Genomic DNA, 27,504 nt, shown 5'->3' with positions numbered 1-27,504 from the left:
AGATTTTGCCGCTAATTAGTTGCGAAGGAACTTCATTCAGAACATTTTTTGTTTTGTTTTTTACGGTGCTTCGTTACTCGATATAAAGTTGGTAAAGCACGCCCTGATACAATCTTTTCAGGGTTTTCGTAAAAGAATATGAATAGAATAAGAATTTGTCGCTAATTAGTCGTGCAATAGTTGTGAGAATACCAATTTTGTCGTTGTTTTTTTGTTTTTTACGGTTCTTTGCTGACTTCATATAAAGTTTGCCCGACCGCCCGCCTTTTTACCACTCATATATAAAAGTTATTCTACAGTAGTAATTTTTAAAAATGAATAGATTTTGACTTCGATGGTCATCGACCACCAAATTCTTATTATGTGTAATTTCCAATCTAATCTCAAAGTCCCAAGGAAAAACAAAGAGTAAAATAACAAAATAGTTATAAATGAAATTTAGTGGAACGTATTTCATTATAAACAATTTACCATTTTTGACAATAAAAAGTTAAAAACTTTTATTTTCTCTGATATTGTGTTGTATTTTTTAAAAAAACACGAAATGGTTCAAAAAAAATTTTAGTTGACTGATGTTTAGTATAAGAAAATAGTTGTTTACAACAAAATAAAGTTGTAGACATTGTCTCTACTCAATATAGTAGTCATACGAGTCCTTGGAAGAACACGAATGGATGATTCTCTGAACTATTTTACGTGTAGGATTATATCTGACTATCCCGAACGGAAATTCTGGATTATTCTTTTGTATGTATCTCTGAAAATGCATGGTCAACGACCCAGTGAGCCCGCTGCTCCCTGAGGACCAAGCCGGAAAAGCTAACCATTGGTTGCACCTAAGAAGAATGCATTCTTCTTAGTCGCATCGTTTCCTTGAGACAGTTTGCTTCGTCAAAGGCCTAGCTGTGAGTCTGATTTCACAGAGTTCGACAATTTATTTCTTTCCGTGTTTTCAAAGTGTCCTGCAAAATGAATCCTTTTATATTATTACGTGTGACATTACAAATCAATCACGATTAAAAAGTACATTTTCCATGGTGCAAACGATTTTTTAATCATAATGGGAGAAAAAGCCGATTTTTGTCCACTAAGCGGGCAAAAAAGGAGGCTTTTTGGACCGCTTTGATAAAAAATAGTTATTTTCATTCCTTGGGGAAAAAAAATTTCTTGCGAAGGAAATATTCACTTGAGGGAAAATAGCTATTTTCGTACGTGTGAGCAAGAAGTCGATTTTGGCGAAGACGTGATTTTTGAGGCGAGGCGAAGCCAAGCCGTAAAATCGTCTGAGCCTAAATCGACGATTGCTCATACGTACGAACATAGTTTTTCATGTTGAAGGCTCAAAAAACGTGATTTTGCGTTACGCACACGTACAAAAATCACGCTTTTTGTGCCTGAAGCACACTGAGAAAAAAAATGTTCGGTTATTCAGCATAAGTCTTCTACACATTACTACATTGTCCACCAAAAAGATACCAAGACGGTGAATCTTGTATAGGTTCCAATTCATATCGAACATCTTAACAGCCATTTATGAATTTTCGAAACGCTATCCTGTCATAATCGCGATACTCGTATTATGAATAACAGTTTGAATGTTGTATAAATTAGAAGATATAAAATTTGCAACACGCGTCAAGTTTTCTGTTGTGCTGAAGAGTGGAGAATATGATTCTACATTTTATGGATGCGTGCTTTGCGAACTTTATATCAAGTCAGCAAAGAACCGTCAAAAACAAAAAAACGACAAAATTGGTGTGTTCACAACTAATGCACGACTAATTAGCAAAGAATTCTTATTCCATTGCTATTCTTCTCCGGAAACCCTAGAATGATTGTATGGAGTCGTGCTTTGCCAACTTTATATCGAGTAAGCGGAGCACCGTGAAAAACAAAAAAAAATTTTTTGTGAATAAAATTCCTTTACAAATAATTAGCGACTAATTAGCGGCAAATTCTCATTTTATTCTCATTCCCTTACGAAAACTCTGAAATCATTTTATAGCGGCGTGCTTCGCCAACTTTATATCGAGTTAGCAAAGCACCCAAAAAAACAAAACAAAAATTAATTTAGAAAATTCATTTCTTCACAACTAATTAGCGACTAATTAGCGGCAAATTCTCATTCTATTTTCATTCTTTTACGAAATCCCTAAAATCATTTTATGGAAGCGTGCTTTGCCAACTTTATATCAAGTTAGCAAAGCACCCAAAAAAACAAAAAAAAAATTAATTTAGAAAATTAATTTTTTCACAACTAATTAGCGACTAATTAGCGGCAAAAACTAATCCTATTCCGATTCTCCTACGAACGCTCTAAAGTCATTTTTCGGAGGTGTGCTTTGCTAACTTTATATCAAGTTAGCAAAGCACCTAAAAAAATAAAAAAAATAAAGAAACGACAAAATCGGTATTTTCACAACTAATTAACGACTAATTAGCGGCAAATTATCCACCTACTTTCGAATCGATTTGTGATAGGTGTTTAGCTAACTTGATGCTTATCGAAAACTAAGCGCTTTTTTGAGGGTGTCCCGCTCGTGTATATGTACTCATGATTCTACGTGTGATTCAATAAAAAAATTACAACCTAAAGAAAGAAAGTGTTTTCTATAAATTCAAATATTCTATAAATTATGGGACACTCTTTATATAACGTATTATTGATGCCACCATGTTTTGCGAGTTCGTGAATCTAAACAAACAAATAAACAAATCTATTTCCATATCAGTTTGTTTTTAAACTATTTTTGTCAATATGTTTGTGATGTATTATAAAAATACCCAGAGCGAAACATGTTATCAGTATGGAAATACAAATTATTTTCCTAAGAGATTATTTACCATGAAAATTGAATAATTGTTTTTAGATTTCAATGATTTTATATAGAAACATCTCTGTATGAACATACTTAAATAATTAGTTAAATTGAATTTATTTTTTAATATTCGGGGGATTTTTTAATTTATATCATCACTTACCACGCGGTTCCAATGGACCCATCATTAGAATATGTGGAAATAAGCGGTTTTAAACATATGAGTGTTTATTTATCTAAATTATTTGCACCTGCTGTCTAATCATAACAAAGCAGTGTGTAAATTTATAGTATTTATGATTTTCATGTATTTTGTAAACATTTTTTATTGTTTGGTATACTGTATACTACATAATAAAATATAATACATACATTGACGGGAATTTATCATAAACAATCAAATTGTTTAAATTTATAATTCGTAAAAATTATAATTTTTCAGCTTTTTTTGGTTTTCAATTCATTAGGTATATGACGCGATATATACTAGAAAATACATAGTCAAGGACGGAATGGGACGTTTCATCGCCGCCGGTTCATCGTCGCCGTTTCGATGCCGCCGGTTCATCGCCAGTCCATTTCATCGCCGTCCGTTTCATCGCCAGTTAGTCAGTTGATTTTGTATTATGGGAAATGACACGACACGACGTTAAAATTCAGTTCAAAACTTATGACAAATAAATAGATAAAAAATATTATTATATTAATTTACTGTTCTATTTCTACTTCCCCTAAATTTGATACTAAACAGTATTAAATTTGTAGTGTTAAATTATATTTTATATTATAAAAGTTTAAAAGTCTATTAAAAGATTAAGTATGGCAACGGGAATGGTCATATCTCGCATTTCCTAGAATTCCTAATTAATACTAAAAATAAATAATAAATGTAACTGTCGAAAATTGGTCGAAAATTAGGAAATATATCAGTTAGCGATTAACTGACTGGCGATGAACCGGCGGCATCGAAACGGCCGGCGATGAATCGGCCGGCGATGAACTGGCGGCATCGAAACGGCGGTGATGAACTGGCGGCGATGAAACGTCCTAGACCCGTCAAGGACTATGGAATGGTACTTAATCAATACATAAATCCTAAAACTAACACGACACAATAAACAATTACTAATTATTATTAAATTACGACGATAACGCAGACAATCACGAGGTAAACATTGTTTACCTACTTGGAATTTGCTCGTTGAATTAAATATATACACACACCGGCAAAATTAGCCGAACACCTTAAAAATGGGACATGTTTAATGTCTTGATTTCCTAAACCACTGGTGCGATTTGAGTGATTCTTTTAGTATGTTATAGCCTTATTATTTAAGAATATCGTTGTAATAATATTGTTGCTAGACAGGTAAATAACATTTTATACCGGGTGTATCAATCATACTGTGTTTTTTTCTTAAAGTTTGGAACACCCTGTGGAATATTCTAGCATATGAAAAATATTAAAATTAATACTTGATTGTAGACTTAGGCTTTCTTAACATTTTCCTTTTTGATTCATTTACTTATGTGAGATAATAAAAAAGTTATGTGCGTGCGTTAACAACTATCCATGTTTTTCATCAATAAATCCTCATAGTAGGGGAGGAAAGTATACTAAATTTGCAGTTACTCGAGCGTTATGAAGACCTATTTAATTGTGAAGAGTATGTGCTAAAATCAGAAAAAGGTTAAGTTAAGTTTTCCGTAAGGTGGGGGACTTTTCATTTTTTAATTTAATTTTTCATTTGAAACAATAATTTTTCTCCGATTATAGCGCTATCTATCCATAATTCGAAAAAATGTGTCGAATAAAAGTTGCTTATTTTTACGTAAAGAATCCAAATCTGCAATAAAAATTGGGGGCTCCTATTTAAGATTTTAAATTAAATCCCCACCCCACCTCCGTGGGGGGCTCGTGACAGGTGGGGGGTAAATTAAAAATTTTAAATACGAACCCTGCGATATTTCGCGAAATGAACATCAGATCGTAAAAGTGCAAAATACACCTATTCATTATTTTTCAAAAATCTACCGAATGGCACCAAACACGACCACCCACGGAGGTGGGGTGGGGGGTTACTTTAAAATCTTAAATAGGGGCCCCCAATTTTTATTGCAGATTTGGATACTTGACGTAAAAATAAGAAACTTTTATTCGCAACATTTTTTCCAATTATGGATAGATGGTGCTATAATCGGAAAAAAATTAAATTAAAAAATGGAGAGTCCCACACTTTATGGAAAACTTAACTTAACTTTTTTTGGTTTTAGCACCCACTCTTCACAATCCAATAGGTCCCCATAACGCTCGAGTAACTGCAAATTTAGCATACTTTCCTCCCCTACTAGGAGGATTTGTTGATAAAAAGCATGGCTAGTTGTTAAAGCACATAACTTATTTATTTTCCAACACAAGCAAATGAATCAAAAAAGAAAATGTTAAGAAAGCCTAAGTCTACAATCGAGTTTTAATTTTAATCTTTTATATGTGCTAGAATATTCCACAGGGTGTTCCGAACTTTAAGAAAAAAACACAGTATGATTGTAACACCCGGTATAAAATGACATTTACCTGTCTAGCAACAATATTATTACACCGATATTCTTAACTAATAAAGCTATAACATACTAAAAGAATTACTCAAATCGGACAACAGGTTTAGGAAATTCGAGACATCAAACATGTCCCATTTTTAAGGTGTTCGGCTAATTTTGCCGGTGTATGTAGTTTATTATTTCATATTTACGATTCTAACATTGAAAAAATAATAACCATTCCAAAATTTTTGAGTCATCTATTCTTTCTTAGTACCCAATGGCCTCTCGTGCTGTGCGGATGTATTGCCTTAATCATCAAGCAACGTACACCACGATAAAAATTTCGAACCGGAATTTTTGTTAAAAACCGATACCTACAATTTAAAAACAATTAATGAAATATTTATTTTCATTTACATTGAAATTTAATGAGTTTTTGAACCCAATGCTAATTTAAGTGAAATAAAAACATGAATGTGTTACCAGCTAGTAATGGACCTGGAGATTCTTATAGCCAGCCAGTTTCGCAAACCAACATACAGGGTGTAGCAGATACAAATATGCAAGTACAACAATTTATTAATTCTCAACCAATAACTCAAGCAGCATTGAATAATAATAATTCTTGTTTATCTCAACAACATTTTGATGCTTCTCAAGCAAATTATACTAAGCAGGTACCAGTTAATCAACAAAATTACATACATCAGGTACCAATGATCCAAAAATCACAACATATACCATCAACCAGTCAGAAATATTATCACAGATTGTCCTCTACAAGTGACGATGAGGAGCTAGAACAACACGCAGCCAACGAGAACGAATGGCAACAAGTAACGAATACAAAAAGAAGGAAGATCAGAGATATAAGCAATACCGACATAGATATAAGCAATAGATATAGTCAGCTTCCTGTAGAAGAAACTGTAGAAGAGAGTCAAACAGACCAACAAATAGATATCACCGAAGCTAAAACTATAAAACCTCCTCCAATATTTGTGTACGGATTAATAGATTACCAGAAAATGATACTAAGTTTAAGAGATGCCATTGATGATGAGCACTACAGTACAAAAACACTTGCAGATAATAAAATTAAAATAATTAGTGATACTGTTGAGTCTTACAGGCAACTAGTAACGTATATGCGTGAGAAAAAAATTGTACACCGCACATACCAACTCAAAGAAGAACGTGCATTCCGAGTAGTGATCAGACACCTTCACCACACTATGGATACAAAAGAAATAGTGAAAGAACTCAATGCAAAAGGCCATCAAGTAAGAAATATCCTCAATGCCAAGGACAAAAGAACTAAGGAGCCTCTTAATCTGTTCTTTGTGGATTTAGAGCCTGCGGTAAATAACAAAGACGTATATAAAATACAAAAAATGCAAAATTTAATCATACAGGTAGAACCTCCAAAACCTAACTATGGACCAGCTCAATGCACGCGATGCCAACAATATGGACACACCAAGGGTTACTGTTATAAACCTTTTGTCTGCGTTAAGTGCGGGGGAGCCCATAGTACATCAACCTGCACAAAAACAAGGAACACTCCAGCAATATGTGCACTTTGTGGAGGTGCCCATACAGCCAGCTATAAAGGTTGTAGCTACTATCACAACATAATGAGACGCCCTAATAATCAAAATAATATAATAATTTCAGTGATTTTTTCGATACACTAGGATCCAAATTTATTGCGGGCGGTGATTACAATAGCAAACACATTTTATGGGGGTCTAGGCTTACAACAACCAAAGGTAGAGAATTGGCATCAGTGATTCAAGAGAAGCATTACGCATACCTGTCAACAGGAACTCCAACTTACTGGCCAACTGATCCTGCTAAAACTCCTGATTTGCTTGACTTTTTTGTGACAAATGGGTTACCAGCTCCTTACTTAGACGTAATACCAAGCTATGATCTTTCTTCTGACCACTCTCCGATAATAGCTTCAATAGGAACAACAGCGTTACATAGAAAAACTCCCACAAGACTACATAATAAGAAAACCAAATAGGAAGAATATCGTACCAGAATTGAAGAAAAAGTAAAACTCGACATCAGACTAAAGGAACCCAATGAAGTCGAAGGGGCGATCACAACTTTTAATGACCTCCTAATAGAATCAGTACAACAAGCCACTCCTCGTCCCACCATCCAAAAGAAAGACATTTCTGTACCTAAAGAAGTGAAGGAACTCATAGCTCTAAAACGAAAAGCAAAAGCTAGATTACAACGCACGCAAGCCCCTGTTGACAGAACAGCGTACAACCGAGCCAGTAGTCGACTAAAAGCAAAAATTAAAGAACTGCGTGAAAGTTCATTTAATGAATATTTGAAGGGTCTTAACCGAAGTGATAACTCCATCTGGAAACCATGCAAATTCAAAAACAAGCCTCAAATGCAGAATTCTCCTGTACGTGACTCCAGAAATCCTGCAGCTATATGGGCAAGAAGCGATAAAGAAAAGGCTTCAATATTTGGTGCATACTTATCCAATGTATTCACACCGAACTGTGATGTAGTTGATGACGAAATAGCTAGACATCTCTCAAATATCCCAAACATACCCGCAACCAAACAACTTTCTGTAAAGGAAGTTCAAAATGAACTAAACTTCCTAAATCCAAGAAAATCTCCAGGGATCGATAAAGTAACCTCCAAAATGTTAAAAGAACTGCCACGCAGAGGAGTCATACCCATGATGTACATTTTCAATGCTATCCTGAGACTAAACTACTGGCCGACGTAACTCAAAACCGCAGAAATAATTTTAATACTGAAGCCAGGCAAAAATCCAAAGGAAGTTTCATCTTATCGGCCAATCAGCTTATTGCCAGTTATGTCAAAACTACTAGAAAGACTCGTACTTCAAAGAATAAATAAGGAAGTACTCCCTGAGGATTGGATTCCATCACACCAATTTGGTTTTCGACAAGGCCACTCAACAGTTCAGCATGTACACAGAATAAAACATTCAATACATTTAGCAATAGAACAAAAACAATATTGTCCCTCAGTATTCTTGGATGTTAGCCAAGCCTTTGACAAGGTTTGGCATGATGGACTATTATACAAAATATCTAAAATCTTTCCACTATCCTTCTATCGACTGCTCGAATCATATCTTCATGACAGACAGTTTCTTGTAAAAGTGAATGATGAATATTCGCAAAAATTCCCAATCAAGGCCGGAGTTCCGCAAGGCAGTGTCCTGGGTCCCATTCTATATGTATTATTCACATCAGATATTCCTACGTCTCCACACACTGTCATAGGAACCTTTGCGGATAACACCGTCATCATAGCAATTCACCAAGATCCAGTAGAAGCTTCCAACATCCTACAAAATGACTTAGCAAACCTAGAAAATTGGGTAAAAAATGGAAAATTAAGATAAATGAGGCTAAATCCGTCCATGTCAACTTTACTACAAGAAAACATCAGTGTCCATCACTATACATAAATAACAAAATTATTGCTAAAACAACTCTGCCAAATACCTCGGCATACATCTAGACTCTAAACTTACTTGGAAAGTGCACATAACAAAGAAGAGAAAACAAATAGACATGAAAGTCAAAGAACTCTACTGGTTGATAGATAGAAAATCAAAACTAAGTTTGGAAAATAAACTGCTGATATACAACACCATAATCAAACCAATATGGATGTATGGTATCGAAGTCTGGGGATGTGCAAGCAAATATAATATTGCTATCATCCAAAGGAGCCAGTCAAAAATACTACGCATGATCACAAATTCACCTTGGTTCGTGTCGAATTTAACATTACACGAAGATCTGAAGGTTCCATTAATCACAGATGTCATTAAAGACAGGTACAACAAACACCACGAGAAAATGGAAACACACCCCAAAGCAGTAATACAGCCGCTAGTACAAGCTCCAATTGCCAGAAGGTTGAAGAGATTATGGCCAGCTGACATGAAGACTATCTAGGACTCCTTCATTGGAGGAAGTCCCTTCACGCCAATGAGGGGCCCAGCTCCCAAGCCAACACTTTAACTTATAGGATGCTAATGTATTCTGATTGTTAAATAAAGCATAACAAAAAAAATCTATTCTTTCTGTAAATGCTGTTTTTCAATTGAAAATGAATGCATACTCGTATAATAGTATTATTTTAAAACATTTTTATAAAATAACGATCACGTGGAAAAAATGGCAAGATTTAATGGAGGAAGAGTGAGGGTGAGAGAAATGAATATAGAAAAGAACATCTACAAAAATGTGAAACATGTCCCTGACTAAACTGTTTTCAAAAAACTAAACAACTCAGGGTAGTTCAATTGAACTATTCCACCACAAAAATAAACAAAAAAAGACCCTATTCGTCTTAGTAGAAAATGGGGTATGGACGAAAATGCCAGCGTAATTCAGACTGAACTAGCTGATAACTCCATAGTAGAAAAAGAGATAACCCGGAAAGGTATAGCTGGTATTCTTTTTCTCATGATCATCTTTCAGTGCGTCACAGTTTTTCGATTTCTTTCTAACGCATTAAATTGTATGTGAGAGAAAAAAAGGCACGTCCGTGATTACAGACATTTACAACATGTATTCTAGTTATTCCAGTTGTCGATAGATGGCGCCATAATAAAAAAAATAATTTTTTTTAATTAGATAATAATATTACAAATATAATCTGAATAATTTATAAGACTATACAAATCAAAGAAAGTACCATTTTATAAATGCAAGAAACACATTTGATTTGTTTTTATTCCAAATTGAAAATAAAATGTGACAACTGTCAGATTTAACTAAAATGTCATGTTAGAATAAATGTCATAAATGTGTATTATCACGGACTTACCCTTTTTCCTATCATTTGTTACGCACTGAAAAGTCCTCATGAAAAGGAAAATATAACTATAATAATCTGCACAGACAACAGACAAGCGCTACTGGTTCTAGGTCAATTGCTCGAATGCAATTGCTCGAAAATCAATTGCTCGACATGAAAATTGCTCGAATAAAATAAAAAAAAATAAAATAAAAAAGAGAAGTATATATCTAAAATATTTATTTACAATAATCCACAAAATATCCACAAAAATCCAATACATACCCAATAAAGAAACATTGGTAATGGGTAAGCATGTTAATGGGTATTTAATGATTTTAATCTTTCCCTAATAGTCTAAGAGCTGGGAGCGGATTTTGTGCGTGATAAGTAGTATGGAAAAACTATACGGGGATATGTTGAATTAGTTGTGTACATGACTTTCACCAACGGCCGGAAACCAGAGTTGGGGCCGAGGGTAGTTATAAGGGGTCAAAGTCGCGGAATTTATTATTTTTTTTTATGACGCTCATGATCGAGATAGTGCACCAAAATTTGGGAATAAGTAGGTCATGACGTACTTAAGTAAAATCTCTAGGGGCTCAACGCTGCGTTGCCGACAAAGAGGTGGGGGTAGGGGTGAATATAAAAAATATAAGGGGTTTTTTGCGATGTTCGTGGTAGAGATAGTGCACCAAAATTTGGGTATAAGTAGACCATGACATAAATAATTAAAATCCCCAGGGCCGGAAACCAGAGTGGGGAAGGAAGGTAGTTGTTATAAGGGGTCAAATTTCCGTTATTTATTATTTCTTTTTTTGACGCTCATGATCGAGATAGCGCGCCGAAATTTGGGAATAAGTAGGTCATGACGTAACTAAGTAAAATCTCCATGAGTGGAACGCTGCGTGGCCGACAAAGGGGTGGGCCAGGGGTGAATATAAAAACATGTAAGCGGTTTTTTGCGACCTTCGTGATTGAGATAGTGCACCAAAATTTGGGAATAAGTAGACCATGACATAACTAAGTAATATCCCCAGAGGCGGAAACCAGAGTGGCGGACGAGGGTAGTTATAAGGGGTAAAATTAGCGGTTTTTATTATTTTTTTTGTGGCGCTCATGATGGAGATAGTGCACCAAAATTTGGGAGTAAGTAGGTTATGACGTAACTAAGTAAAATCTTTAGGGGCGGAACGCTGCTTGGGGTACAAAGGGGTGGTAGGCAGGGGTGAGTATAAAAATATATGGGGGTTTTTTTGCCGTTCGTGATCGAGATAGTGCACCAAAATTTGGGAATAAGTAGATCATGACATTACTAAGTAAAATCTCCAGGGCGGAACGCTGCGTGGGGGACAAATGTTGTGCCGGATCACAAAAAAATAATACACACTGCGACTTTGACCCCTTAAAACTACCCTCATCCGCAACTCTGGTTTCCGGCTCTGGGGATTTTACTTAGCTAAGTCATGGTCTACTTATTCCCAAATTTTGGTGCACTATCTCAATCTAGCACGTCTCAAAAAACCCCTTATATATTTTATATTCACACCTACCCCCACCCCTTTATCGGTTACGCAGCATTCCACCCCTGGAGATTGTACTTAGTTACCTCATGACCTACTTATTCCCAAATTTTTGTGCACTATCTCGATCATGAGCGTCACAAAAAAATAATAAAAACGGATTTTGACCCCTTATAACTACCCTCATGCCCAACTCTGGTTTCCGGCTCTGAGGATTTTACTTAGTTATGTCATGGTCTACTTATTTCCAAATTTTGGTGTACTCCCTCAATCACGAACGTCGCAAAAAAACCCCTTATATTTTTTGTATTCTCCCCTGCCCCACCCCTTTGTCGGCCACGCAGCGTGCCACCCCTGGAGATTTTACTTAGTTACGTCATGACCTACTGATTCCCAAATTTTGGTGCACTCTCTCGATCATGAGCGTCACAAAAAAAAATAATAAAAACGGCGACTTTGATCCCTTATAACTACCCTCATCCCCAACTCTGGTTTCCGGCTCTGGGGATTTTACTTAGTAATGTCATGATCTACTTATTCCCAAATTTTGGTCCACTATCTCAATCAAGAACGTCGCAAAAAAGCCTTTATATTTTTTATATTCACCCCTACCCCCACCCCTTTGTCGGCCACGCAGCGTTCCGCCCCTAGAGATTTTACTTAGTTACGTCATGACCTACTTATTCCCAAATTTTGGTGCACTATCTCGATCATGAGCATCATAAAAAAATAATAAAATCCGCGAATTTTACCCCTTATAACTACCCTCGGCCCCAACTCTGGTTTCCGGCCGTTGGTGAAAGTCATGTACACAACTAATTCAACATATTCCCGTATAGTTTTTTCATATTACTTATCACGCACAAAATCCGCTTCTATCTCTCCGACTATAATACCTGGAAATTATTATAATACCTAATTATCATAATGAGAGAAAATCAAAACCGTTATTTTTCTTATTATTTTAAAAGTTCAAAGATAGTTTAGATTTGTAATAAATACTTTTTCAGCATAAATTAATATACTATTATATATGAAACATATTATCACATAATTTGTCCTAATTCAAGAATCATTCTTATGTCTATATTTTGTATTTCATGTCGAGTAATTGATTTTCGAGCAATGGCAGCTAATCTGGAAAGCTCAACGTAGGTGGCGCTCGTGTAGTTGGAGGTCAGGTCAACTTACGTCAATACTTCAAATCAATCTATTTCCAAGTAAATATTGCATATTTGTTTCGCTGTGTGAATTAAACTTGAGAAAATAAAATCCCTCAATGTTGTGCTGTGCATTTGTGCTCATCGAGAACATTAGGACACAGGTTTCCCAAAGATATTCTGATGAGAAACAAGTGGATTGTAGCAATAAGTAGGGATAAATATGTGCCTAGAATAAATGCACGTATCTGCAATAACCATTTTGTTGAAACAGATTACGTATTGCCCCCAGATTATACTAAAATATAGAATACTTCACTATAAAATTCAGATCAAAATTGATTATAAACGCACGGATTAAGATATGCAACTTTATATACATTCACACTGTTGCCACATCTACAATCGCTTTTATGGAGTGAACATGTAAAAAAATTTATATTTGAAGTAATAATATAGAAAAATGTGAAATACTAATTTTAAATAATTCTTAAGTTCTCAATATTTTTTAGTGACTAAAACATAACCTGACCAAACCTAACCTAGCGTCATCGAAAATAATATAAAAAAGTTAATAACTGAACATTTTAGTGACATATTATCTTTAAAATATGCTTTAAAATGACTAAAACCAACCTGAGCAAACCTAACCTAATCGAAAATAATATAAACAAGTTAATAACTGAAAATTAAAGTGACCTAGTACCATTCAAATATTCTTTAGTGCCTAAAACATAACCTAATATCTCGAAAAATATTCAAAATTACAGCCGCAATCTTGGAACGCGTTTTCGCTACCTGTTGATCGCTACTGTTTCACCTTAATATATGACGACGAATATAATTATTTACGTTTCTGTTCTTGCGGAAAAAATAACTACTCTAAGATTTGCATTAAACAAAAATTATTTTCCAGTAGAGTAGCTACGAAAATAAAATTTTCCGTCGCTTATTTAGGATTATTCTTTTCGTCGCGCATTATTAGGATTCATAATCTTCACAAACATAGAAATAGAAATGATTTTTTTTGCTGTCATTCATCGAAGAGTAATTATTTGGGCCGAGAAACTTTTAGTAATATTAATTTTCGTGGAAACATAATCAGAAATAATTCTTTTTACAGGTAATTATTGTGAACTTTTTCTTTTCACCGCACCGTACTAGAAGTTATGGTCTTCGAAAGTATAGAACAGAAAAAATATTTTTTATACGAGCGTGCAAAAATGTCTACTTTCGCGCACGCATTTTAGTTTAGAAAGTTTCACTTTTCCGCACGCGTGTTACTTTTCCGCACGCGGTTTTTACTTTTCCGCACGCGTGCTCATTTAGATATGTTAATATGGCCTTAAAGTAATTATAATACATGCAATAAACTAATATTTAGATATTATTAACTAATTTATTTCAAATGTATCTTATTGTGTTCCTGTTTTAATAAAATTAACGCGACAATTCGATGAAATAAAATTATTTTGACATAATATTCGAAAGTCAAATCGGTAGACAATAACAGTCGTTTTGAATCATCGTCATGAAAACCAAGATCGTCGTCATGCTAACTAATTATATTGAAAGTTTGGTTTTGACAACCTTGTCAAAGAATTAATTTGTGTATGTATTTTCACTAGTAATACCACTAGAGGTCAAATTATTTCCGGAAATTTTTTTGAGATCATGAATATTTTGAAAATTTCCCGAGTCGCAGACGAGTGAAATTTTCTAAAAATATTCATGATCAAAAAAAAATTTCCGGATATTAATTTGACTTCGCGTGGTATTCGGTAAGAAAATTCCACACCAAATTGTGGTGGGAAATCAAATATTTTTAAAATTTATTTCAACAATGCAAATTATTTTCTTTTACGGTTACATACCTACAGGAACAGATTACATAATAATATTCAGTTTGTTTTCACACCAATGGACTCTTAGCCTATTAAACTATTGATTACCACTGATTGTAGTAGCTCAAAAGTGCCATTTAGGGACAAAAAATATAATATTATTTTATTTTATAGTTACTTGAGCTTAGGACAAGTGGTAGAAAATTATAATTTTAGAGGTTTTTCGGGAAGCTGCATGAACAGATTAATAGCGCGCCATAGCTTTGTCAGCAATTATTTAGGCTTTCAAATTCGTAATTTCTACTCATTGTAGTTGCATGGGAATACCATTTCAAGATAGAAAATAGTATATTCTTCAATTTTACATAAGTTTTGAGTAACTACAAGTGATAGAAAATTATTTTTTGGCGTTTTTCTTAACGTGCGTTATGCGCGTTTTAATGGTATGGAATTCATAACCAGCGTCAGGAAGCATCAATCATAGGAGGCTGTGATCATTATATTTTGACACTTCAAAACATCAAAAAAAAACTCGCGTTTTGTTACAATAAATAATATTGCACAGTCAGTAAAACCAATAAAATTCTTTGTTTAAAAAATGAATCGATTTGAAAATCATACAATATGCAAAATATGCGTGAAATTATCTGATGTAAAGATCAATCATCGTACCATGGCTTATTTATTTGAATTAATAGAGATTGTGGCTTCAACTTGAAGAAAGAAAATCTGTTCCAAATTGTCCACGAATATTTGCGTCTAAACTACGCAAAATTGAAAGTACTGAATGGGAAAAAGGTAAATAAATTAGTGTCTAAATATTATATATATTTTATTAGACATAGAAACTTAATTGAAAACATTCAAAGTCCTGCATTTTCGCCATTAAGAAGAGAGGAGGTGTCCGAAGAATATAGAAAACATCTTAGCTTTGTAACTAAAATGAATCAAAACTAAATTATGTAAACAAATAAAAACCAGTCTGTCAAAAATGTTCTGTTATTGTAAACGTCAAAAAATTTCCACTATAATTCGCTGTTGGGTACCCCACGAGCAAAAAATTTCCGATAAAATACCTCCGTTGCCATGGTGATCTGTCAAAATAACGTATTTTGATTGGTTCAAAATTACAGGTGTGGAATTTTCATATTAATTAAATTAATTGATTAAGATTTGGTAATTTTTTAAAGACTCTTAGAAAAAATATTGTTCCTAACTCTTGCAGAAAGTCTCTTTTCCGCACTCGACTGCTTGCCGAACTCCCGCTTCGCGTCGTTCGGCAAACTGCAGTCGCGTGCGGAAAAGAATGACTTTCTGCACTTGTTAGGAAAATACTATTTCGCTCTCATTCAGGATCATATTTTTCACCGCGCATTGTTAGGAGTTATAATATTCATGAATACAGAATTAGAAATAATTTTTTCAATGTTATTGATCGAAGAATAATTATTTTGAATGAGAACTTTTTAGTAATTAAAATTTTCGTGGACCCACAAATAGAATTGTTGTTTTTTGCTGATACTCCTAAAAAAATATTTTTTTTCGCTAACACTTTATTAGGGATTATACCCCAGGCTGTGGGTGAAAAAACGTGATATAATTCAGGAATTTTTGAAACCTATCAGGTGTTGTAAAGGACGATGTCAGGAATAACTTCTACTAAAATGTGACCAAAAATATTGTGAGCTTTTTTTTATTGCGATTTTCATTTGTTAAATTTGCAATTTTTAAAGATTTTTAATTTTGCAGCTTAGGATATTGATTCTAGAGAAAAACTTTTTAATAGAAAGTTGTAGTAAATTAAAAAGCCTACAATTTGAGCTATGGTAAGTTTAATTTCGTTTATTGGTTATTGCAAAACAGCCTGCGAAAGGTCCAAAATGGCGGTTTTTTACAATTGCGTTATTTATTGTACAAATAATTTTTTTTTATTTTTTAAAGCTTTAAAATGAAGATCTTTCAATTCCAAACATAAAAAAAATTGTAAGGCCGGATTAACGAATTTTTTGCTTAGATATTATAAATTGTTTATCCCAAGAGGTCAAATGTCGAAGGATATAACTTTTTGAAAAAAAAAATCGTAGAGAGTGAGTTGGTGAAACATCCAATCTCCTTCTAAAGAGTTATATTTCAATATTCTGATGTAAATAAATGCGTAAAACATTTTTAAACCTCTAATTTTTGGGTTTGAAAATAAAGGGCAAATTTCGTTATAAACATTTAGAGCTGAAGCGGCCCTGTACATCCTATGAGTTTTTATCTTACAGATTATTGTTACTGAAGACGAAACGAAGATTTATAAAAAAATAAAAAATTTCTAAGACCAACTGAAGCCGAGCTAAACGTTGGGTTTGAAAATAAGGGGGCAATTTCGTTATAAACATTTAGAGCTGAAGCGGCCCTGTACATCCTATGAGTTTCTAACTTACAGATTATTGTTGCTGAAGACGAAACGAAGATTTATAAAAAAATAAAAAAATGTTACAACCAACTGAAGCCGAGATAATTGTTTCTTTTTTCTTAAATCGTAGTGCCTTTATTTATAACAGTTAAGAAATTATTTTACAGTCATTGACTAAAGAAAGACTTATATTATCTTAAAATAAAAATTATTATAAAATAAAGTTACATTTAATTATTAAAAATTATTTTTAAAATTGGTGCTTTTGCGAACGGCCGAATTTTGCAAATCGCCCGGCTCGCTTCAAATCCGCGCGCTCGGAAAATTTTTACGTAACTTGTATTAAATTTTGACCGAAAACAATTTAATAATATTAACATTATAATATACAGTCTATTTACCACTGTATTTGTTTTTCTTGATAAACTTTTATATGTGAAATCTCATTTCTGAAGAAATAATATTACAAAAATGATACATATATATGAAATATAACTATATTTTTAATTTTTTCATTGTTATATAAATATAATAATAATAATACTATTTTACTTCTTACTATACAATATAAAACTTTTTCTTCTTGTAGTGACTATCCGTTTTGGATGTTGGCGACCATCATGGCAATTTGGTAAACCCCATTTGGAAACTGAGAACCAGAAAGGCGAAGGATTACCTTGCTAGAAAATTTACGTACGTCGTTTAACACAACAACTACAAATCTTTTTAGAGCAGCAGTACTGATTTAGTGTGCAAGTACAGATTGCCATGATGGTCGCCAACATTCAAAACGGATAATCACTACAAGAAGAAAACATTATTATTATTATATTTATTTAACAATAAAAAAATTAAAAATATAGTTATATATTTCATATAGGTATATGTATCATTTTTGTAATATTATTTCTTCAGAAATGAGATTTCACATATAAAAGTTTATCAAGAAAAACAAATACAGTGGTAAATAGACTGTATATTATAATGGTAATATTATTAATATTATTAAGTTGATTATACAGGGGAAAATCCAGGGCAAGAGAAGTGTAGGAAGGAGACGAAATTCGTGGTTGCGTAACTTGAGGGAATGGTACGGATGCACATCAACCGAACTGTTTAGAGCAGCAGCATCTAAGATCAGAATAGCCATGATGATTGCCAACCTCCGTCGCGGAGATGGCACGTGAAGAAGAAGAATATTATTAAATTGTTTTCGGTCAAAATTTAATACAAGTTACGTAAAAATTTTCCGTACGCGCGAATTTGAAGCGAGCCGGGTGATTTGCAAAATTCGGCCGCTCGCAAAAGCACCGATTTTAAAAATAATTTTTAATAATTAAATGTAACTATATTTTATAATAATTTTTATTTTAAGATAATATAAGTTTTTCTTTAGTCAAGGACTGTAAAATAATTTCTTAATTGTTATAAATAAAGGCACTACGATTTAAGAAAAAAGAAACAATTATCTCGGCTTCAGTTGGTTGTAGAAAATTTTAATTTTTTTATAAATCTTCGTTTCGTCTTAAGCAACAATAATCTGTAAGTTAAAAACTCATAGGATGTACCGGGTGTCCCAATAAGAATGGCTCTCGGCCATATCTCGGGAACCGTTTATAGTAGAGCTTTGAAATAAAAATTTTTATAACAAAAGTTGCCTCAGGAAAAGCCTGGAAATTATTTTCATAATTGTGGGTCCACCGCTAGAGGGCGTAATTGAATATCAAAAATAAAAAAATCAAAATTTTACAAAATTTTCCTAATGAAGGGGCACTGGAAATCCGATGATTGCATTCTTCATCAAATTCTGCGCATATTTAATTTAACAAGTTTAACTCTACCTTTGTAAATAAGAGGTGGGGGTGAGTGGAAACCTTGTTATGAAAAAATGGCTTAAAGTCCGGTTCTGCTAAATCAAATTTTGAAAAGTGGGTCTTGTTGAAGACAGATCTTTTTTTTTTCAATGTAAGCGTGATAACTTTGAACCATCCTAATAAGTAATAAGCCAGCTGGGAGGCGTTATTTAATTTTTTTCAGAAATCTAGTTTTCTTTGGAAAATATTAAATACAACTATGCATTTTTAATCATACTTTATAAAATTAGATTAAATTAGCAATAGAATAGCGAAAACCGCATGTCGATACCTTTTTTCTATCTCAAGATATCTCGAGAAACGTGTAAATTTTATACATAACTGTTACTATCACCGGTAACCTAAGTTAATGAAAAGTAGTGTGATGTGGGAAAAAACAAAATAACATTTTCCAGATGTCAACGTATAAAAATATAATTAATTAAAACAACAATATAAAGAGAGACAATACTATTAAAATTAAATATAACACAGAACAAAAAGAACTACTTAGTGACGACCTAAATATTCAAATTGTTGCCCATCATACACTACTCTAGGATACATTATTCAGAGAATACTAAATGCCATTCAAAGCATATCGAAAGCAGAAATTGAGACTGCTGTTCAATCTACTCTTGAAAGAGTAAATGTTTGCAACGAAAATGATGGGCAAAAATTTGAACGTTTATGTCATCACTAAATAGTTGTTTTTATTTCTTTGTAATAGGGCTTTTCAACGCTTCTCATTTGTTTCGAACCTCTGTCATATGCCGTATAATCCGTGTATAATATTAATATACGAGATATGAACGAGGCTCGAAACAAATGAGAAGCGTTGAAAAGACCTAATATACAAAACATTAAAAGGGTAAACCCTGTAGTTGGCTGTATACCTTTGTTAAGACAACGTAGAATGAAGTAAACACTTCTGTTGTATATAGGTATATTATAAATTTATTAAAAAATTTTAAAATTCATCCACAAGGGAGTGGTTGTACAAAACGTTTTCGGTCAAACTGACCATCCTCAGTGTAAACCTGGAAATAAGTGAACCACTTAGATTGAAATGCAAAAGGGTGAAATTTTGACAGTTAAAAAAGAAAATGTGGTTACTTACGTCCAGTGTACAAGTAATTGAAACTAGCCACTTGAATAGGTGTAAAACCTCAAAATAACATTATTGCTACATTATGAGCTGTATAGTAATCGACAATAAGTCGATGTCTTAAGATTAAAAATGTATCACATGTGGATGTATGTCATCCTTGCTCGGAATTAGCACAAGGTTGTGATCAGGTGAGAGGTTAACAACCAACTGATTAGACAGATTGGTGCCTGAAAATTCATGACAAGATGTCAAAGAAGATAGGTGGATTTCTCAAATGTCAACCGAAAAATTTTTGACAATGTGCATTAATATTTAACTTAATTATTCAATTGTGAATATGCAACTATTAAATTTGTTTGATATGAATTCTAAATTGTAAATAAAGGTTAATAAGCTATAATGATATATTCATTAGTGCACCGTAAACAAAAGCAAAATTCTACTCATATGCTGTGACGTCATAGACTGTTTGTCTACTGTATAGGACTGATAATAATTATATTAATTTGAGCAAAGTTATAATGAATGAATATTATTGAAAATTATATAGAAAATTTTTAAAATTTTTTTATCAAAATATGATATTTTAATAGAGTAGCAGCTGTAGAATTGGAAGTAATGCCAATAGTGAATGGTCGGTTGCATATGTTTCAGGGAACCAACGAATATAATGAGAAAATACCAATCTATAGATCTGTAATGTGAATTATTGGAGGTATTAAAGGAAATGATCTTTTCGGATATGACATTCTAATATAGACAATAACCAAAAATTTTGTTGAATTTCCAACATTTTAATTGATTCACTCTATTTTTCATTTAGATTAAAATAAAAAATAAATCTCAGCTATCAACATTTAATAAATTTACTTAATATCAACTTTGGTCAATACAATATTCAATCTAGAATTTCAATAGTTTAATATGTGACATATTCTTTTTACATTTAGAGCTTACAATCAAAATTAATTTTCTTCTTTGATCAAAACATGTACATTTCTTTCAGCGCAGTTTTCCTAATTTAATATCAGTCTTTATCCATTTAACAATTCACACAATTTAATTTCAAAACAGTAATTATATTTCATTTATTTGTCCACTGAACATAGGCAACTTACCTTATCACCTTTTTAATAATTTTTCTAAATTTAGATTTTCAATAGTTCTATATGGGACAAACTCTTTACATTCAGTCATAACAAAATATTTTTAGAGAAGATTTCTTGATTAAGATATGTACATACATTTTTTCAATTCCACTTCCCTTTTTTAATATCATTTCCTTTAATACCTCCAATAATTCACATTACAGATCTATAGATTGGTATTTTCTCATTATATTCGTTGGTTCCCTGAAACATATGCAACCGACCATTCACTATTGGCATTACTTCCAATTCTACAGCTGCTACTCTATTAAAATATCATATTTTGATAAAAAAATTTTAAAAATTTTCTATATAATTTTCAATAATATTCATTCATTATAACTTTGCTCAAATTAATATAATTATTATCAGTCCTATACAGTAGACAAACAGTCTATGACGTCACAGCATATGAGTAGAATTTTGCTTTTGTTTACGGTGCACTAATGAATATATCATTATAGCTTATTAACCTTTATTTACAATTTAGAATTCATATCAAACAAATTTAATAGTTGCATATTCACAATTGAATAATTAAGTTAAATATTAATGCACATTGTCAAAAATTTTTCGGTTGACATTTGAGAAATCCACCTATCTTCTTTGACATCTTGTCATGAATTTTCAGGCACCAATCTGTCTAATCAGTTGGTTGTTAACCTCTCACCTGATCACAACCTTGTGCTAATTCCGAGCAAGGATGACATACATCCACATGTGATACATTTTTAATCTTAAGACATCGACTTATTGTCGATTACTATACAGCTCATAATGTAGCAATAATGTTATTTTGAGGTTTTACACCTATTCAAGTGGCTAGTTTCAATTACTTGTACACTGGACGTAAGTAACCACATTTTCTTTTTTAACTGTCAAAATTTCACCCTTTTGCATTTCAATCTAAGTGGTTCACTTATTTCCAGGTTTACACTGAGGATGGTCAGTTTGACCGAAAACGTTTTGTACAACCACTCCCTTGTGGATGAATTTTAAAATTTTTTAATAAATTTATAATATACCTATATACAACAGAAGTGTTTACTTCATTCTACGTTGACCTAATATACGTTGACAGCTGGAAAATGTTTCTTTGTTGTTTCCATAGCACACTACTTTTAATTAATTTCGTTTACCGGTGACAGTAACAGTTATGTTTTTAAATTTACACGTTTGGTAAGATATCTCGAGATAGAAAAAAGGTATTAACATGCAGTTTTCGCTATTCTGTTGCTAATTTTGTCTTATTTTGTAATATGGTATTAAAAATGCATGTTTGTATTTAATATTTTCCAAGGAACACTAGATTTCTGAAAAAAATTAAATAACGCCTTCTAGCTGGCATATTACTCAGTAAGTTGGTTGGAAATCATAACTTTTACATTGACGAAAAAGATCTGTCTTCAACAAGACCAAGTTTGCAAAATTTGATTAAGCAGAACCGAACTCACAGCCCGTTTTTCATAACAAGGTTCCCACTCACCCCCACCTCTTATTTCCAAAGGTAGACCTAAACTTGTCAAATCAAATATGCGTAGAATTTTATGAAGAATACGACGATCGGATTTCCAGTGCCCCTTCATTAGGAAAATTTTGTAAAATTTAGATTTTTTAATTTTTGATATTCAATTACGCCCTCTAGCGGTGGTCCCACAATTATGAAAATAATTTCCAGGCTTTTCCTGAGGCAACTTTTGTTATAAAAATTTTTATTTCAAAGCTCTACTATAAACGGTTCCTGAGATATGGCCGAGAGCCATTCTTATTGGGACACCCGGTACAGTACCGCTTCAGCTCTAAATATTTATAACGATATTTGCCCCCTTATTTTCAAACCCAAAAATTAGAGGTTTAAAAATTTTTTACGCATTTATTTACATCAGAATATGAAAATATAACTCTTTAGAAGGAGATTGGATGTTTCACCAACTCTCTACGATTTTTTTTCAAAAAGTTATAGCCTTCGACATTTGACCTCTTGGGATAAACTATTTATAATATCTAAGCAACAAATTCGTTAATCCGGCCTTACAAATTTTTTTTATGTTTGGAATTGAAAGATCTTCATTTTAAAGCTTTAAAAAATAATAAAAAAAAATATTTGTACAATAAATACGCAATTGTTAATAACGGCCATTTTGGACCTTTCGCAGGCTGTTTTGCAATAACCAATAAACGAAATTAAACTTACCATAGCTCAAATTGTAGGTTTTTTAATTCACTACAACTTTCTATTAAAAAGTTTTTCTCTAGAATCAATATCCTAAGCTGCAAAATTAAAAATCTTTAAAAATTGCAAATTTAACAAATGAAAATCGCAATAAAAAAAAGCTCACAATATTTTTGGTCACATTTTAGTAGAAGTTATTCCTGGCATCGTCCTTTACAACACCTGATTTCACCTGGTTTCAAAAATTCCTGAATTATATCCTGAAATCGACCTATTTTTCACCCACAGCCTGGAGTATTATAATTTTCATGATCATATAATCGAAAATAATATTTTTCGCGGCGTTCATTGAAAGTTATACTCTTAACGGCATTTTTCGGAGTTATACTTTTCGTAGGCGGCGGCGATATAGGTTATTATGATAGATGTCCATACTACTCAAAAAATGGTCTGCTGTGGCGCGTTTACTTCTCAAATTTAGCAAATATTATGGAAAAATCTTTTAAAATAAAACTAGAATTTTGTTTTGCATCAAAATGAAAATACATTTTCGCGCCACATAATTTGCATATCAGATCTTTTGTAGCTGGAATATTGTATGCGCCACTCATTTTACGGCGTTTAGCGGTTTTTTATTCTTGTAGTATTATATACAGTACAAAATGAAAAGATTGGTCAAAATTATATTTCAACGTGGAATGAAGTAAACACTTCTGTTTTATATAGGTACATATATGAATTTATTGAAATTCTTAAAATTTATCCACGAGGGAGTTCAAGTACAAAACGTCTTCGGTCAAACTGACCATCATCAGTGTAAACCTGGAAATAAGCGAACCACTTAAATTAAAAAGCAAAAGGGTGAAATTTTAACAGTTGAAAAAATAGAAAATGTGGAAAAAGTTCTTAAAATCTTAAGACATCGACTTAATGTCCACTACTTTTTAATATATAATGTAACAATAATGTAACTTAGAGGTTTTTACACCTACTGAAGTGACTAGTTACAACTGCTTGTACACTGGAGGTAAGTAACCGCATTTTCTATTTTTTCAACTGTCAAAATTTCACCCTTTTGCTTTTTAATTTAAGTGGTTCCCTTATTTCCAGGTTTACACTGATGATGGTCAGTTTGACCGAAAACGTTTTGTACTTCTACTCCCTCGTGGACAAATTTTAAGAATTTTAATAAATTCACATACCTATATACAACAGAACAAAGGTATACAGCCAACTAACTACAGGGTTTATCCTTTTTAAAGTTAAAATTATATTTGATCTCTTGGAATGCCTTCTAAAAATTCTAAATTACCGCCAATTTTATAAATTATGTCTAACGAAAGTACTTACCTTCAGTAATAGTAACAGATTCAGTATGGTTTGTTAATCGCCGATGGGCTCTATGTCTTCTTCTTTCTAGTAACACTACAGTCCTAATATACCTTTGTTCAGATATGTTAGTAGTCCACCAAGCAACAGTTCCTGAAATAAATTGTTATAATCAAATGTATGCTAATTTGAACAACAAATACCAAGTTTTTATCAAAATACTTAAGTATAATTTAATGTGCATATTTTGTTGAAACATTGTCTGCTTTCTTGTCTGCTATTTTATGGTCCGAGAGGTGTTAGAAATTTTTGAGTAGATATTTTAGGCAATCTGAAAGCTAGCCTAATACAAAAATGCCGGTCTGGCTGGAGGGTAGCGGTTATTTTCCCCTAAATTGCCCCCCCCCCCTCCAAAGTTAAAAAAGGGTAACAATTGTTGTTACAAAAAATATCATTGACGTGACTTTAAAATAAATTTAAATATTTAAATATAAAGAAAATAAAGAAGTCAGGACCTCGATTTTTGACCCTTCGCTTCGTTATCGATCATTCGCTATCTGTACACTAAACAGATACGAAGCGAATACGTTCGATAACGAAGCAAAGGGTCAAAAATCTAAGTCCTGGACCTCGATTTTTGACCATTCGCTTCGTTATCGATCATTCGCTATCTGTACACTAAACAGATACGAAGCGAATACGTTCGATAACGAAGCGAAGGGTCAAAAATCGAGGCCCAGGCGATTTGCGAGAGATTTTAACTCTGCAAGGTGCTTGCATGGGCACCCCAGGATTATTTTCAGGGGGTGCATCTGAACTCCAGAAGATTGCATCTAAATCTGTACATACTATTAACCAGTATAAAATATACAACTGTCTGGATCCCGCGTATGAAAAAAAAGTTGATTAATAGCAAGCTGAAAATTTGTTAATAGCTTAAGGGTGTCTAGTCGGATAAACTTTGATATATGGGAACACTGCAACAAGTGCAGTTTTAATTGTGGAACAGGTTAAAAATTTGGTACGGTCAAACCACGAAAACGGCACATTTATTTTGTGCGACAGAATAGACTTAAACTCTTCGAACAGAGATTAAACTCTCATGCAAAAATCAGACTGCTATTTATCACCTGTCATAATTCCTGTCATTTGACATATTCTACATGTTCCACTCATTAAAACGCCCATTTGGTGATAAATAGCAGTCTGATTTTTGCATGAGAGTTTAATCTCTATTCGGAGAGTTTAAGTCTGTTCTGTCGGACAAAATACATGTGCCGTTTTCGTGGTCTGACCGTTCCAAATTTTTAACCTGTTCCACAAACTTCCTCTATTCCAGTGTTCCCATATATCAAAGTTTGTCCGACTAGACACCCTTAAGCTATTAACAAATTTTCAGCTTGCTATTAATTAACTTTTTTTTCATATGCGGGATCCAGACCTAATACACGCATAGCTATGTACTTTATTTCCGGACAGGGGGTGCAATTGTTATTTTGCAATTAATATTAAAAATAAATATTCTAAAAAAGAAAAGTTTTTTTTGGTGAAATTTTCTAATTGCCATTTGGTGATCAAACAAATTACGCGTGCATTTAAATGAAAAGTGCTATAGGTAAGCTGCAGTGTGCGAAAGAGCGTATACCGATAGCTTTTTGCGTCCTCTATCGCAGCGAGTCCGTTCGCTCAAGCAAAATCACGTAACCTGGCGATACCCATGTTGTTGTGCCTTAAAATGTTAGAGTAATTATTATACACTCAGGTGCAAAAAAATCGATCCACTTAAAAATTTGGTCATTTTTGATGTCTCGAATTTCCTAAACCTGTTGTCCGATTTAGGTGATTTTTTTACCATGCTTTAGCGTTATTCATTATCAATATCGCTGTAATAATATTGTTGCTAGACAGGTAAACTGTCATTGTATACCGGGTGTACGAATTAAACTGTTTTTTTCTCAAAGTTCGCATCACCCTGTGGACTATTCTAGCATTTATAAAATACTGAAATTAAAACCCAACTATAGCCGCAGGTTTTCTTAACATTCTGTTTTTAGATTTATTCGCTTATGTTGGATAACAAAAAAGTTAAATACTTTAACAACTGGCCATGTTCGTCATCAGTACAGGATCTTTCTAAATAAGTGCGACAAACTTTAAGGAGTAATTTTACATGAGAAAAAAAATGACAGTTTGCTTTATAATCATATGTCCGCAAACGCTTTGTTTCCGAGATACGGGATGTTCAATTTTTTTTACAAACTGACGATTTATTTATTGCTTTAAAACCAGATGAGATATGCAAATCAAATTTGGTAGGTTTTAAGACGTAGTTATTGGACATTTTTTGGCATATAATTAAGAATTTAATATTCACCATTGGCGCGCAAACGGGCACAAACATGCACGCCAATGGTGCATATAAAATTCTTAATTGTAAGTCAAAAAATGTGCAATAACTACGTCTTAAAACCCACCAAATTTGATTTGCATATCGCAACTAGTTTTAAAGCAATAAATAAATCGTCAGGTTGTAAAAAAAGTGAACATCCCGTATCTCGGAAACGAAGCGTTTGCGGATATATGATTATAAAGCAAACTGTCATTTTTTTCTCATGTAAAATTACCCCTTAAAGTGTGTCGCACTTATTTAGAAACACCCTGTACTGTTGAGGTACATTGCCAGTTGTTAAAGTACCTAACTTTTTTATTATCCAACATAAGCGAATGAATCTAAAAACAGAATGTTAAGAAAACCTGAGGCTATAGTTGAGTTTTAAT

The 27,504-nt window shown here is 33.0% G+C and overlaps 1 protein-coding gene across 1 annotated transcript in view; it reads right to left on the bottom strand.

Annotated features, from left to right (window-relative positions):
* The window catches only part of LOC126886954 (transmembrane and ubiquitin-like domain-containing protein 1), a 113,665-nt gene that overhangs the window by 72,197 nt on the left and 13,964 nt on the right, over nt 1-27,504 (bottom strand). The window contains exon 2 of the mRNA XM_050654142.1: nt 24,748-24,879. Within this exon, the coding sequence (XP_050510099.1) occupies nt 24,748-24,879 (132 nt within the window). The remainder of the gene's footprint in view (nt 1-24,747; nt 24,880-27,504) is intronic.

This window comes from Diabrotica virgifera, chromosome 6, assembly GCF_917563875.1.
Source record: "Diabrotica virgifera virgifera chromosome 6, PGI_DIABVI_V3a".
Taxonomy (NCBI): Eukaryota; Metazoa; Arthropoda; class Insecta; order Coleoptera; family Chrysomelidae; genus Diabrotica; species Diabrotica virgifera.
This window is presented reverse-complemented; position numbering and strand designations above follow the sequence as displayed.